This window comes from Acipenser ruthenus, chromosome 8, assembly GCF_902713425.1.
Source record: "Acipenser ruthenus chromosome 8, fAciRut3.2 maternal haplotype, whole genome shotgun sequence".
In the NCBI taxonomy this organism is placed as follows: Eukaryota; Metazoa; Chordata; class Actinopteri; order Acipenseriformes; family Acipenseridae; genus Acipenser; species Acipenser ruthenus.
The window spans coordinates 16,994,095-17,009,251 of record NC_081196.1 but is presented as its reverse complement, the minus strand read 5'-3'; the positions used below and the strand labels follow the sequence as shown (position 1 = coordinate 17,009,251).

At 36.7% G+C, this 15,157-nt stretch overlaps 1 protein-coding gene across 1 annotated transcript; it reads left to right on the top strand.

Annotated features, from left to right (window-relative positions):
- The first annotated feature begins 102 nt into the window (after positions 1 to 102).
- On the top strand, positions 103 to 11,135 carry LOC117406929 (small ribosomal subunit protein mS31). Its single transcript, XM_034011349.3, has 7 exons — positions 103 to 372; positions 1,410 to 1,712; positions 2,442 to 2,597; positions 5,842 to 5,988; positions 6,711 to 6,787; positions 8,000 to 8,143; positions 10,375 to 11,135. The coding sequence occupies exons 1-7, from the start codon at positions 221 to 223 to the stop codon at positions 10,599 to 10,601; spliced, it is 1,206 nt and encodes a 401-aa protein (XP_033867240.3). The 5' UTR covers positions 103 to 220; the 3' UTR covers positions 10,602 to 11,135.
- The last annotated feature ends 4,022 nt before the right edge of the window (positions 11,136 to 15,157 follow it).

The following is a 15,157-nucleotide window of genomic DNA, read 5'->3' as shown; positions in this document are numbered from 1 at the left end:
TACTTGTTTATTTATTTATATCACGACTTTATTCACTTCTAATCTGTAACTCACATCTCACTATACTTCCCTCCTTGAAGCGGAACCTTTATCTTGATAAAGCGTTTCCCTGTCGGATGCTTTTCAATGCAGCATCGGTGAGAGGTCAGTGAAACATGCCTGTGACATTGTAGGATTTTAGTTTCACAGGTAACTTGTTAACTCTGTCAAATTATTAAAGATGTACAGAAGGATAATTTTACTGACAACCAGGAACAGAAGCGGGATAAGCCGTATTGCAGAGCACAGTATAAACATAACAAATCAACAAGAAACGAAAAGAATATCGGTGTCAACATGCCCTAACCGGCAAAGGATGCTCTATAACAAGGGGTAAGGGCATACTGTATTTTTTTTTAATTTTGTTTGTACTGTACGCTAAGTGTAGGATGTGTGTTTAAAAATGTAAGGACCTGCGATATGTAGAAAAATACTTTCTGTGGGGGATGTCTTGCAATTAATTTGTCATGCAAACAGAACCTTGACACAGAATGTATTGCATGCAAGTCAGTCAGCCAGCCAGCCAGAGGGAAACTTATACTGTGCTTTTAAGGTCCTAGTTAATACTAACATTCATGTGGCACATGCGACAGTAGGGCTTTAAACGTGTTTAATATTACCAGTACTACTCTCATAATAATGTACACAACAAGCTTTTAGCCTTTATATTACAGACGATGACAACATCATTTCACAGTTAAGGCACAATCCAGTTCCCTGAAAGTAAATCTGAGTAGTTAAGACTGTATTTTTCATAGTACAAGATGAGGTTCAAGTAATCTATCAGACAATTTCCCAATCCGGATTCCTCCCCAAAGCTGAAGGAAGAGCTGCTCTTTCTGAGGGCAATGGTTGAGCTGGCCAATACAGTAGTACAAAAAAACAATACAGTTTCATCAACGGTTTAAACTTTTTTACAACTTCTCATAGCAAAGGCCTTTGTGGTGATACTGTATCTGATGACCAGTCAAGAGGAAGCCTGTAAAGAGAGCTTGCAGTGCCCCATTGACTGACAGACTTTAGCCCCAGAGGATATTTCTTGCATGTACACAGCAGGTATTTTTATTTTTGGAAACGTCATATAATTTCCAATAACGTGACACTTTAAGTAACACAAGTCACGTGCAAATATTTTTAGTTTTTGTCTGTAAATAGGAGGTAGGTAGTTTTAATAAGATTTGGATGAGACTTTCAGGGTTACTCATCCAATCCAAGATGAAACCTAGGTCTGCTCTTCCTTTTGGTTAGATGAACAATAAAAATAAATCTGTCCAAATTCACGATTACTGTAAAAAAAATATGCTACATCTGTCTGTTTTCATGCTATTTAGTATTTGTTATTGGCAACTTCTCTTTTTTTCTTATTACAGAGTCTGTACTCCCAACAAGAGGCCGTTTAACACAAGCACAGCCATCTCCAAAGAGAATGAAGAGTCTTCCGCACCTAAAACTGGAGTGACGGAAGCCAAGGTGAAAGAGAAGGAGTCGAAGAAATCTGGAAAAGAGAACCTGTTAGATCTCCTGAGTGCAATGAAAGTAGACGTGACCACAAAGAAGAAATTCCAGGCTTTAAAATCTCAGAAGAGCAAGGAGCAACCAAGAGTTCACCCTGAATCCATGGAGAGTGCAACAAGCATGTTTCAGAAAGCTACCACAGAACAGCAGGCTCAGAAGTAAGCCGTCATCGGCAATGCGAGTTAAAGTAATTGTAGCTGTCAAAATCATTTCATAAATGAGCTGTTTTGCACTTCCATTACCTGAATGTGGAGTTTTAAAGAAACATGTTATTAAAAAAAAGATGATGTTTGGTACTACTTAAGGTTAAAGAAAGCTCTGTTTTAATGGCATATTATTGGATTATCTGTTTGCACATCCTGGGTCGTGTCCCCTCAGCAGTGTCTTCTGGGTCAAAGCATGTTAGTGACTGAAAGCATGTCAATCATTAGGGGGAGCAGTTGATTGGTTATAGACAGGAAATGTCAGTGAAGGAGTGTGTTTAATTTCACCCTCCAGTTAAAATGACCCAGGAAGTGCAAGACAGTTAAAACCGTTGTTTTCAAAAAGGGATGTTTTCAAAAAGGGATTTCTTTAAGTTTCTTTATAGTAGTACCAGATACAGATGTTTTAAAATGAAAATACATATTTACCTAAATATTAGTTTTTTTTCAGAACTGCACATATAGAATGAATGGATGTTCTTGCCAGAGAAGATTTCTGGAACTATTTTGTTAGCTACAATTACTTTAAAGGTATACAAATCAATTTTCCACTTTTGCTGCTTATTCATTTATTATTAAAATTTTCACTTGTCGAGGTGTGTGTTTTTCTAATGTTGATTCTTAAGCGTGAATTCGAGGTGTATTGTTCTGAAAGTACTAACTGTCTGTGTCTGTTTGAAATAGAGAGTCCCTGAGCCCAGAGCTCGTCGCCGCTGCCTCTGAGGTTGCTTCCTCCATGCCTTTGAAAAAGTGTCAGACGGAATCAGAGCTGCTGCAACAGCTACGGAAACACGCGTCGGACACTGAGGTCCATAAAAAAGCTGAAACTAACAACATTGGGTAAGGCTGCCTTCTCATGCTAGAGTTTTTCTGACTAGTACTACTACATGTTTCAGTCATGCCTAATTCATCGTTCTGCAGCAGAGGTCAGATGCACAACACAAGCCAGTAAACAGCACAGCAGCTCTATTAAGCATTAGAACCTGATGAGCGGTGTTAAATGTCCTGAGCCGAAGGCGAGATGCATTCAGCATGACGAGACGGGCCTTACCAGACGGCACAGCCCTCCTATGAGGGTTCTATTGCTGTTACAAAATTGATATGTTTAAAAAAAAAAAAAAAAGTAAAATGTTTGTTTTATTTTTTCGTGATTTTAATTTCCTCGAAATTCCATGAGTAATGTGATTTACTCAGAATTCCGTCTGTGGTCTGGTAGCCTTCAGGCTTCATTATTCCAGTGGTGGACTATGTTGCTTTGTAGGTATTTCCAGTAGCATAAATAATACCTCAATACTATATAAAAATCTTCTACTTACATGGACATGAACATGGCTTGTGAACTGTTTGTAAAACATGTAGAATAATAAAAGCACTGGTACCTTTTTTTATTTGAGTGCAGGCTTGTGTATTTGTGTTAGCTAGTATTTAAGTTACCGTGAAGTCCTAAAATGTATTGGCTAAATAAAAGTCAATAACACTGAAAGTAAGCTCATTGTGGTGCTAGTGAATACTAACATTCATGTGACAAATGGGGAAGTGGGGCTTTAAAAACAAAGAAAGTTTTAGTAATTAAAAATATCTAGAAGTTTGTTCAGTAACTTGTTCATAAAGTTTATTCAAAGCCTCCTTCCTGGCTTTGTTAGAGTCCAAAGGAGCATATCCTGTGGTGTTACTGTGATATGCTGAAATAATGTTGCTGAAAGCTGTCAGACTCGTCATTCAAACCGGAGACTAGTTGCAATCGTGGTAACTGTGTTAAATAGATAGACTGAAAGTATAGGACAGCGAGGAAGCAGACTTCGTCTAAATTGACAGACAGCATTCAGGGGCCGTGTTATTTATTAGAGCAGAGATTTTCTTTCATCAAGCAGAAAAAAGGTAAAATACATGAATACTTTATTTATGTATTTTCCGGCAGATTGATTTGGAACAGTGATTAAACACAGTTTGAAGATAACATTCAAGGTCCTTCACCAGAGATTAAGGACCTCATACTGACCAATCAGGTTAAAGGCAATCTGATACATTTTCTAATATACATTAAGGTAAATATTTACTTCAAACTGGCGTAACTACATTGTCACGAAAAAGTAAACACGACTTGGAAACTCTCTATTGTAACAGTGCTGTTGGCCTGTAATACGCTGAACCCATGCATTTTTTCTGTAATAATGCAGTTAGTAACTGTTCACAAAACCACGTCTAATGCCCTACTTTGTTAATTGTCTCAATAGAACCGAGTACCTGTTCTTAAATTGCATTAGGTTAATTACGCTTACTGTGGAAGGCTAGCATCGAATGGATCTCATAAAAATGAACATGCTGTGCTTTCCTTTCAAGGTCTGTTATAAGTGCTTCTGGTTTTGCAGCTCCTTTCATATGGATAACTATTTTTAGCCAGTGCTGCAACAGACTAATGCTTACAAAATGAATTCTGGCACAGTAAACACTTCAAGGGTTAATCATTTTTGACCAGTATAATATAAAAATCTTGGATCTGAAATCCAGCCTCTCTTATGATTTATCCTAAAGCACATACAAAGGTGCGTTTTACAAAAGGAACACACATTTGCTTGCTTTTGTAGAAATACTCCTAGCAAACAGAGAAATGCTGAAAAATGTACACACTTGTCTTTAACATGATTAAATGGTTTTGCTTTCATAACATTCATAATGTCAGCAGTATATAAAATATGTTTTAGTCTCCATGCCCATCCAATTATGGTTAAGGGTATTCTTTTCTTTGAGAAGGTTTTCAGAGGTGAAACAACTGCATTAATCCACTGTGACAACATCAGAGCTGGAATTTAGAGAATTACTATTATTCCATTAGGGCCCAAAGCTACTGAACATGCAAGCAGCTGCTAATGTGAAGAGGACAGTGAAGAGCTAAATGGGGGGAAAGGGGATATTGAAATGAATCTTTTGGGGAGAAGTAGTGCAGTTACAATATCCTGTCACCAGGTGGCAAACATTTTCAGAATTCTTTTTACCAGAGCTGTTCTGATTTTACCACTGTTCAATGTACTTAATGTGGAACACAATGCTTGTATTCAGGTTCCAGTGAAACCCTTAAGCTGCTTGGGAAGTACAGTATTTTAATGCAGCTGGAGTACTCTGGAGCCATGAGTTTTTATTCAATTATAGGCCAGTTGGATTTTATTCAGAGTAACCTAACAATATCCTTTCTATAATGATCCCCTGATAGAATGGATTTGGCTTACACATAAATCCTTAATTCTTGTTCGCAGGTTCAGTGACAAACAGTAATTGGTGTCATATGAGTACAATTGCTTTAAACCCTGGTGCCAGCTGTGTAGGTTTTCCTTCATGAAAACGGAATGAGGATGCTGCCAGACATCTGTTTTCCCTTGCCATGTGATTTCCAATATTACTTGAGCCCTGAGCATACTGGTGCAAAGCTGTGGGGGGATTCAAAGAGATCTTTGAGCAGACACAGTACCAGCACTGCTGACTTGCTGGTGTTCCCAATAATGATTGACCAAGCAGATTTCAGAAGTTCAAACACATCTAGTAAATGGCCATCAGTGTATTTTAAACACTTTTACAACAACATATTAAATTCTGATTGCAATTAAAAAATGCATTGGCCTTCAATAGATTTCTATCAACGTTACTGTAAGAAAAAAAAATAAAAAGTTTAGTTGGTTCGGGGGCACAAACTTACCCCAGCGTGAAACCGCTTGCCACTGTTTCACTTGCTTACCCAAGTAGGCATGCTTCTGCTACTCCTGTCCGTATGAAGTTGTGCATTATATTTGTTACACAGTAGCTTTGGAAGGGGGATGCCTTTTTGCCAAATATTTTTTTATCTTGTATTTCAACATTAAAAATAATAGCCACATCTCCACAAAGCTATGTGGATGCATCTTTCTATCCAACCGTTTAGTGCATTTCCATTCATTTTGTAGATCTCAAAGGGTTTTAAAGCAAACATTCATTTTGATTATTTTTGAATATTATAAAGCAATATCACTGAGGGCAGCTTGCATGGTAAAACCTAAAAGAAAGTCAAGTTGTTGTTATAAAGTCTTAGTGATGGTGTTTTTTTTTTAATTTTCAGTAACATCATTGCTGACATGAAGGTAGGCAAGCACCCCAATGCTAGATCGCCTAACAGACCGGCCAATCAGATTCGCTTTGATGACGATGGCCGTGGCTATACTCACGACAGAGGAGTTGTGAATGAGTTTGATGCAGTCAGGAGGAGGTAAGAAACTGAACGGAAGCTTGTTTTGGAGTGTTCAAGTTTAATGTCTAACACTGTGTTTGAAGTTTATTTTCAAATCTTAATTTAGATTTGAGGACCACGTGTACCTCTTGGTAGATTTACAAGCCTCCTGGATTGAGACGGCTTTCTTATTCTATTGAAATTACTCGAATATTATTTTAATAAGTCTATTGCTCTTCAGTTCTAGTGGCTGCTATGTAATGCAGGGTAGATCAGCCAAAGTATCTTTATATAAATAAGTGCAGCTACATGAATGGGAGATCACAAGATAGCGCTGATCTTCCCTACGTTATCGATGGCAGGCAGTTAAAACTGAAGAGCTTCTGAACTCAAGCGAAAGCACCCGAACATAGACTTAAACACAGGATCTGAGTTCTTGGACTAAGAACCACTCAGAATAACAAAAATGTCAGTAGACAGGAAAAAATAAGAATTAAAACTGAAGCTACTTGCTCTTTAAGAACAAAAATATAAAGATAAAATGGATTAAACATATACCAGTACTGAATGTAAGTGGCATTTATTTGAAGTTTTATTGTCACATTTCCAAAAACAGCTAGAAATAAAATGCTATTGACATTTATAGTTCTTTTGCACCAATCTGAAATTCATGATCCTCCTCTTGTTCTCAAGTTTATGTTTTAGTGCCTACCTTGATTTGATTAGACATGAAATCAAATGTTATATTCACCTTTTTCCAGGAAAAGTTTGTTCACTGGCAAGAGACTGAATATTTTTCCATCCACGACAGACACAACAGAAACAGAACCCAAAGAAGGTTTGTACAAAATGTTGAAAAAACACAAAGCTAATAGTACATTTAACACAAAGCTAATAGTACATTTAACAGTTGCTTAAATGCATGTAATCACAAGCACAGTGACAACCACTTATGTTTTGAAATACAGTACTGCTTTCTAACTTTGATCTAAAAGTGATATTTATTTTTTTTGGTTGTCATATATTGTAGAAAATGTTATATGCTGAATATTCCCAGTAAATTACCTTTCATGTCAGTGACTGTTGTACAACACCTGCCAATTTGTGAGAGAAAAGAAACTCAGTGCCATGGGATTACCTGATATTTTTAGAGGCTTACTTTGTATATATTTTCAATATTTTTACGTATAAAAAAAAGCCTTTTTGTTACAAGTTTAAATTTATTTTTCTATCTGATCTGTGTCAACCACATTTTTTAATGTGAAGTCTGGCTGCATGCACCACTGCTCGGTTCCATTGTCCCTGTTGTTTAGACACCTTGCCCCATGCAGTACTACAGATTGGGTTATTGATTGTAACTCGCTGGGTTATCTTTCCAACCTAACTAGGTTTTTTGGTTCCCTGATGAACTTAATGCTCCAAGGCTAAAACAAAACCATTAAAGCAACTAATGTTAATGTGTGGAATACAAATAAATAAATCTAATGCTGTTTGAGAATCTGTTTCACAGCTTGTGTGGAGAACAACAACATTTATTTCACAATTATTTTAAAAGCACAATGAACCTTATATCATCTACATCTATCATTATTTAAATTATCAGGCTTACTTAAAACCATTACATTTCTAAATATCAGTCCCCTCTGAAACTGATTTTCTATAGAGGTTTTTGTTTAATTTTCTAACTCACATTTGAAATAGAGGGGGCTGACATTACAATTGCACACCCCTAATGGTCATTTGTAAAACCTCCTCACTTTAGAAATGAAGCTTTTTTTCAGTGGTTAGTTGGCATGGTAAACTAAAGGGGAAAAAAAAAAAATTGAGAATACACATACTCTGGTTATTAAACAGGTAAGCAATGACACAAAAACAATTTAGATGGTATTATTAAAAAAAAAAAAAAACACACTTGCAGAGATTTGTACAGTATATACTTTTGTTCTTTTATAAAGGGGAGGTGATTCTCACCAGAGTTGATACTGTTCTATGAAACGTATTTCTTTTCATTTGCTAGTTTGTGATCTGTGTTCTGTTGTTAATTCATTAGTATCTGTTCCCTCCCTGTGGGATATTGAGCTGGCTGGTCAGATTGCAGCTGTTATCAAACACCTGCCCCGGAATGGATTTGAGGAAATGATCCAGTGGACAAAGGATGGAAAACTCTGGCAATATCCCATTAACAACGAGGCTGGTAAGGATTTTAGTGGAGGACTGGAACTCTTCTGTTCCTGTACAGGAAAACAGATTTGTGCATTCTGTGACTTATTCTGAAAAGTAGTGGCACACATATGTCAAAAAGTAGAAACGTTTAGAAATTGCATTCTAAATTATTAGAAGTCTGACAGTATCAGTCTAATGTTCTAATCCAGTCATGGGTTTTTATAATTAAGCATATGACATAGGTGCCATTGAACTGATCCAGTCAGAGGAGGCAAGGGAGGCAGTGCCTTCTCTCTCTATCTATCTATCTATCTATCTATCTATCTATCTATCTATCTATCTATCTATCTAAATATATAAAATGGTTTGGGAGATAGCCACGTCCTGATTGGCTGATAATCATTCCAAGCCATTGAATTATTACAGTACAACCAAAAGGTAAAAATAAAGTCCCAGCAAATAAGACTTTTTACAAACAAATATTATTGTGCCGAGCGTTTAAGAACATTAAAAAAAATTGGCTGGCATTTTTTCCCCAATAATAATACAATGTAAGACTTCCTCCATGAAAATTTGAACTTTTTTGGTGACTCCAATGTAAGCAGTAATTAGAAAAAAAAAAAAAAATGAAGCCGTGAGTACTGCAAGACCCCTCTCATTCACTACTGCTGAAATACTAAAAAAGTATCCACTTGGGTTGTGTCAGTTTTTAATGATTGGTCAGTACAAACAAAAAGTAATGTGGACTGGAAAACTGCACATAAGACTGAAATAAACACAGTTTCTTTACTGAAGTGATAACATCGGCTGGCACACAGTATTCAGTTAGCAGCTACACAAGCTTGCGAGCTGGCCTGAATCGTTTTTTAAAATTTTTCCACAGTGGGATGATCTATAAACCTAATTTCAGATACCCACTTTAAAAGAGCAAACATCATCTTCATTTCTCCTGAAAACTTACATGCGACAACAAAAAGACAAGTCACAACATCACCCTGCAGTATCCCAAACAGACTTAAACAAACTTAAGGTACTCAGGATGCAGATATCTCCCAACCCATTTTATAAGGTAGTTTAAGAAGCTATTGGGCACCAGCTGAGAAAAACAGTAAGTCCTGGAGCTACATCCTCTCTGCAGTACCGTCGTCAACTTGTAAACAATAGACAGAAACAAACTCCTGTACTCACCAAACAGTGCCACCTACTGCACAATCTGTCCAACTGTGTAACCAGCCATTTAATTAAGAAAACTGTACATTCCCTGGTACAGTCAACTTCATGAGACAAATACTGAAAATATTCTGATAATTTAATTTATTTGAATTTATTTAATTTATTATTAAACATAATTTGTTTATCTATTAAATTCATTGGGATTATTACATCTATTGGATCTATTTTTCCTAGTGTAGTAATATATTTATGAAAAAATAAACCTATATTCATTTTTAAATAACTGTGTCTATCTTTTTATTTCTAAAAACTAGTAACCCATTTTGTAAGTGTAATAAGACACTCCAGGGGTTGTTGGTTGTGCTAGAATAACTGCACTTCCAGGGGCTAAAGCTTACTTACGGTTTGATATTTTAATCTAAAGTCTATAAAGTCCACATTCCTATATTGACAGCAATTCTGGCTGCTGAGAGGAGCCCAGAGAGGTTTTTTCCTCAGAGGAGACAAGCCTCCATCATTAACTCCTACCTGCTTTTAAACACAGTACAATGGTAGTGCTGTATGTTAAGCTTAGTTCACATATATTGGACAGTAAACACTAAACAAATACACAATTGGTCCAAATTAATTTTATTATCCACCACAACCAGCCAATCAATAGAACAGGTCATTTCAGAGCGGTTGGTATGACGAAGTGAATTGGCTGAACGGGGGTGCAGCTAATAACCATCTTGCTGGCCCTGTTTACTTTTCAATAACTGAGATTTTGCCCACACGGACAAAGTATGTCTCCTTTTTTTGCATGGCAGATTGATGAAACAATGGGTTTGTAGTTGTGCCTCTTCTGACTTAACAACTTTGCCCTCTGCCTTTTTTTTTTGCCAAGACAGTGTCCCAAAACACACATAAACAAGAAAGCTAAGCTATGTGCCTTTTAAAATAATGTTGGTGAGCTTTATTAATTAAAAGCTAGTGTGAAAAGATGTTTAGTACACAAAATGTGTCTCTTACATTACAGTATGTATACCAGTAGCTTGTTTCTGTGTTTGAAAGCCCCCTACAATGATGATTCTTTTGTTTTAATTCCAGGTCTTGAGGAAGAATCAGATGTCCCATTTCATGAACATGTATTTTTAGATAGTCATCTGGAAGACTTCTCAAAGCAAGGACCAGTTCGCCATTTCATGGAACTTGTCATTAACGGGTTGTCTAAAAACCCCTATCTAACCGTCAAGCAAAAGATGGAGCATATAGAATGGTTCCGTGAGTACTTCCAGCAGAAGGAGGAGGTTCTGAAGGAGAGTGAAGCTTACTGAGTAGACCTGGAAATCAGGGAGACACAAACCAGCTAAATGTAATGCTCCTTCTACGCTGTACATAAGCACCGCTTTTGCTTTGGAAAACCCAGGAGTCCAGGTCTATCCCATCACCCCAAATCACATTAAATTGCTTTGATCCTAGACCAAGTAAGTCAATATGGGCTTGTGTTGAAATTTGGTATTTTGTGTAAGACAGGAACATGATGATCCCCATGTAAAAAGAGATGTACAAGTACTTTTTGATTTAGCTATTAAATGGAGATACCTGATACAGAATACACATTTTGTTCTTTCCCTTCATTGTTTTGTAAAAATGTGCATTTTCGACTTACATATATATAAACCATTGTCTCCCCTATTCAGAAAGAGGGAAAAGAAATCTACTCCTGGATATCCATGTATTAGTCCAGCTTATTGGTATGTAAAGGCAACACAAAGAAGATGATTGTACTCCAAACTGGGTGTATGATAGCAGAAACTCTTTCACCAGAATTTTGCAGCAATGTCATAAATAAACATTTTAAAAATGTATTGAATTGAACAGTGTTTTGTTCATATGACAATTTCACCCTGCAATACATGTAGCATGACAACTTATATGACCCGATAAGTAGATTCTTGGATTTTTATTAATTACAGTTTGCAACACACAATAAAAGTTTGAAAACTACTACATAAACATTTATAATATAATACACAACAGCATTTTAAGCTTTTGCTTGGTTGGATGTGTTTTTTGTATTCAAAAATCTGTCTGGTAACATGTAACCTCTTTTAAAAACTAAATGAAAAAGTGTAACAGATACACTTGTTTGTACCTTCATGACTGCATGAAAATGAATAAACAGCATAACATACCTGCTCGATGTATTAGCCTGATGCACATTTAATAAAAACGCTGCCCTTTTAGAAAGTCTTGGTTTCGTGATTTACCACGAGATAAAGCACAAGTGATGTATAAAAATAGTTTATTGTGCAGTACTTACTCCCTGTTTATTGAGGGTGTAATGTACACTGCGTCTTTTAATTGTACCATGAAAGGGTTTTCTGATAAAACCTTGTTAGTCATGTCTCATTAGCCTCAACTCTTTTTCTGGATAATACTTGAGCATCATTGCATAACATCCCTAACCTGAATATCATGCATATTTCACTGTTATACAATATCAATGTTGCTGCTTTCTGAAAAGCAAAAAACATGACAAGAATGTAATAATTTTGAAAATGTAAATCTAAATGCTACATTAATAGTGATAAAGGGCATTTAAATTAAAATTAGGAAAAAATATATATTAGCACGGCACCTGCATCTTCACTTTTTACAGAATGTTGTTTAAAAGTTTTATTTTTTATGGAAATTTAACAAAAATTGTTTTGGGCTGTTTATTTAAAAAAAAAAGTTTGTGTTTTTTTGTAGTCATAAAAACAGACTTAAAAGATGCCAGTTAGCTTGGCTAGGCACCATATAAGATTCCCCTCACAGCTTTGCACACACACACAACCTTTACATTTCCGTTCCCTTCTGAGATTCTGTCAAGCTACCACTTAAGCTGAATTGAGTGGTTTGTTTAAAAAAAAATAATAATAATAATTTCCACGTGCCTATTCAGGCTGTCGTCGACTGTAGTTTTAGTTAACGGTTTGTCCAGTTTGTATTTTTCATACACCAGATGAAGAATCTAGCCCAGAATCTAAATGATATTGAAACACGTCTTTGGATTGGAAAACAGCATGCTCATTATAGTTGAGGCTTACAGTGGGTGTTGCATCCGAGTATGTGAATCAGATGTTCCTCAAGAAAAGAGGCTTACTAATACAGTTTGTTGTCAAGGACTAGTACTAAGGGGTTTTGTAATACACAGCTAGGAGTTGGGAGTAAGCAGCTTTATCAAATTTAAAGATGTTCAGATATGGAAATTACCTGTTGGGGTGTTTGGATTCTCCCAAGATGATTCTGATCTTGCCAAATTGTTTGAAGTACTACTAAAACCATTCCCACTGACAAGCTGTAAAAACATGAATTAGAATGCGTTACAAAATGGCAATAAGATTCAGACCTACCACATGGTGTCAGTAAGGTGTTTGGTTTGGGCTGCAGCTGAAACACATACAGCGTGTCAGTGGAAAGAAAGTCATCACGTCGAAGCAGCAGAAGCTATTACATACATGTGCTTTAGGTCTGTATACAGAAATATTTAAACTATAGGGTACATGGAGTAAAAAAACACAATTGTTTGATTCAAAACTCTCAGTGATGTCCATAGCCTAACATGAAGAGGTCTCACATAAGCAAGTCGTGCAGATATCCTGGTGCAGTCCCATGGAGCGACTTGTACATGAGGAGCATGATCTTAAAGTCCACCCTGTATCGTATTGGGAGCCAATGTAATTTAAAAAGCACAGGTGTAATATGTTCCCGAGATGCAGTATGGGTTAAAACAAGAGCAGCAGAATTCTGCACATATTACAACTTGTTTAAAACTCTCATGCAGACTCCAGATAGAAGTGCATTACAATAATCAAGCCTAGTAGTAATACAAGAGTGAATCACTTTTTCAGCATTAGAGTGAGATAAAAGGGGCCTTATCCGTGCAATATTACGGCGATGGAAGAAGGACACCCTAGTGACATTTTAAATATAGGCTTCAAAGGTCAGAGTGGAATAAAAGATAACGCCCAGGTTACATAATACAGTAGAAGCAGATACATTTATATGATCAATATCCAAATAAAACTGACCAATTCTGTGAACCAGGGACTGGGAGCCGATTCAAATAATCTCGGTTTTATCACAATTTAATTTAAGAAAACTGTTGAATCCAAATTTTTATATCACACAAACAGCTGCTTAATAAAGAAGTAGCAGTGCTTGTGTTTCGTGCACAAATATAACTGTGTATCATCAGCATAAAAATGATACCTGAGGCCAAAACGTCTGATAATCTGACCAAGTGGTAACATGTAAATACAGAAAAGTAGGGGACCTAAGAGAGAGCCCTGTGGGACACCCTGAATGACTGGAGAAATATCTGATTTAAAGTTTTTAAACGTTACAAAATGTTGTCTATTAGACAAATAGGACTTAAACCAGCAAAGAACGGTGTCAGTAAAAGCAAGTAATTTATCCATATGTCAATCAAAATATTGTGGTTGACTGTGTCGAAGGCTGCACTTAGGTCTAATAAAAGAAGAAGGTTAAGGGTCCCTGTGTCTGCAGTCATGAACAGGTCATTGGCTAATCTTACCAATGCTGTTTCAGTGCTATGCCTAGCTCTAAAACCAGATTGAAAAGGTTTAAGTAACTCATTAGTCAGCAAATAATTTTGAAGCTGAGACGAAACTACTCTTTCAAGTATCTTAGATAAGAAAGGTAGATTAGAAATAGGCCGGTAGTTGTTTAGTATATCAGGGTCAAGACTAGGCTTTTTTAAAACTGGCGTAATATCAGCAATCTTCAACACTTATGGAACAGAACCAGATACCAAGGAGTCATTGATTAATGTGGTAACAAAAGGACCTAGAGCTGGAAAACAGGCCTTAATTAAAGTAGTGGGAATGGGATCCAAAAGGCAGGTAGTGGGTTTCATTTTACCGACAAGTTTAGAAGTATTGGAGGTATCGACAATAGAAAAGTGAGATAGCCTAGACACCGGTGAAGCAGGACATGACACAAGAGTAAAGTCAGGACAAGGAGAAGAGAGTAGCTGGTTATTGATGTTATCAATCTTATTCTGAAAAAACTGTAAGTATATATTGCACTGGTCAGTAGATGCTGAGGATACAGTGTTGTGAACAGGGTGTAACAGCTTATTAAAGGTGGATTTCTGCTCCCTCTCTTAATAATAGAGGAATAGACTAAAGATTTAATCTTATTAATAGCAGCTCTATAGGCAACCTGGTGTTGTTCATAAATCTGCGCATGGATAGTCAAACCAGATTTCTTCCACTGTCGTTCTAGACGACAGCCAGCGGCCTTTAAAGAGTGTAGCTCTTTAGTATACCAGGGGCTAGCGCAAGTAAACAAAACCACACAGGTTTTAAGGGGAGTTAGGACATCCAGAATAAAAGTTAATGCATTATTATAGTGAACAACAGATTCCTCGATTGAGTAGAACTGAGGTTGATGAAGAGGCCAGTTTATGAATGCCTCAGATAGATGATCAGGATCAACTGACTTAATATTACGAAAAGTGATAGTACGGCTACTAGGAGGAGGCAGAAGAGGAATAGCTATATTCATAAAGATGACCTTGTGATCAGAAAGCCCCAAGTCAATCCCATCAAGCCTAGGAATTACCACACCAGTAGAGCAAACTAGATCAAGTATATGACCTCGTTGTGTGTTGAAAAATCTACATGCTGAGTAAGACCAAAACAATCGAAAACAGCTAACAGTTCTGTTGCAAGATTACAATCAGGGGAATCAACATGTACATGGAAGTCACCAAGTAAAAGAAAAGCAGGGGACAGAGGACTTAGCATAGTAAGTAGTTCACACAGTTCAGTTAAGAACACCGGGTTGGGTTTAGGTGGGTGGTAAATAAGAATAACCA

Coding starts and splice junctions, on each gene's coding strand:
- LOC117406929 (XM_034011349.3), top strand. CDS start 221: ATGTACAGAAGGATAATTTTACTGACAACCAGGAACAGAAGCGGGATA. Junction 6,788..7,999: donor AGAAACAGAACCCAAAGAAG/GTTTGTACAAAA, acceptor TTAATTCATTAG/TATCTGTTCCCTCCCTGTGG. Junction 8,144..10,374: donor TCCCATTAACAACGAGGCTG/GTAAGGATTTTA, acceptor TTTTAATTCCAG/GTCTTGAGGAAGAATCAGAT.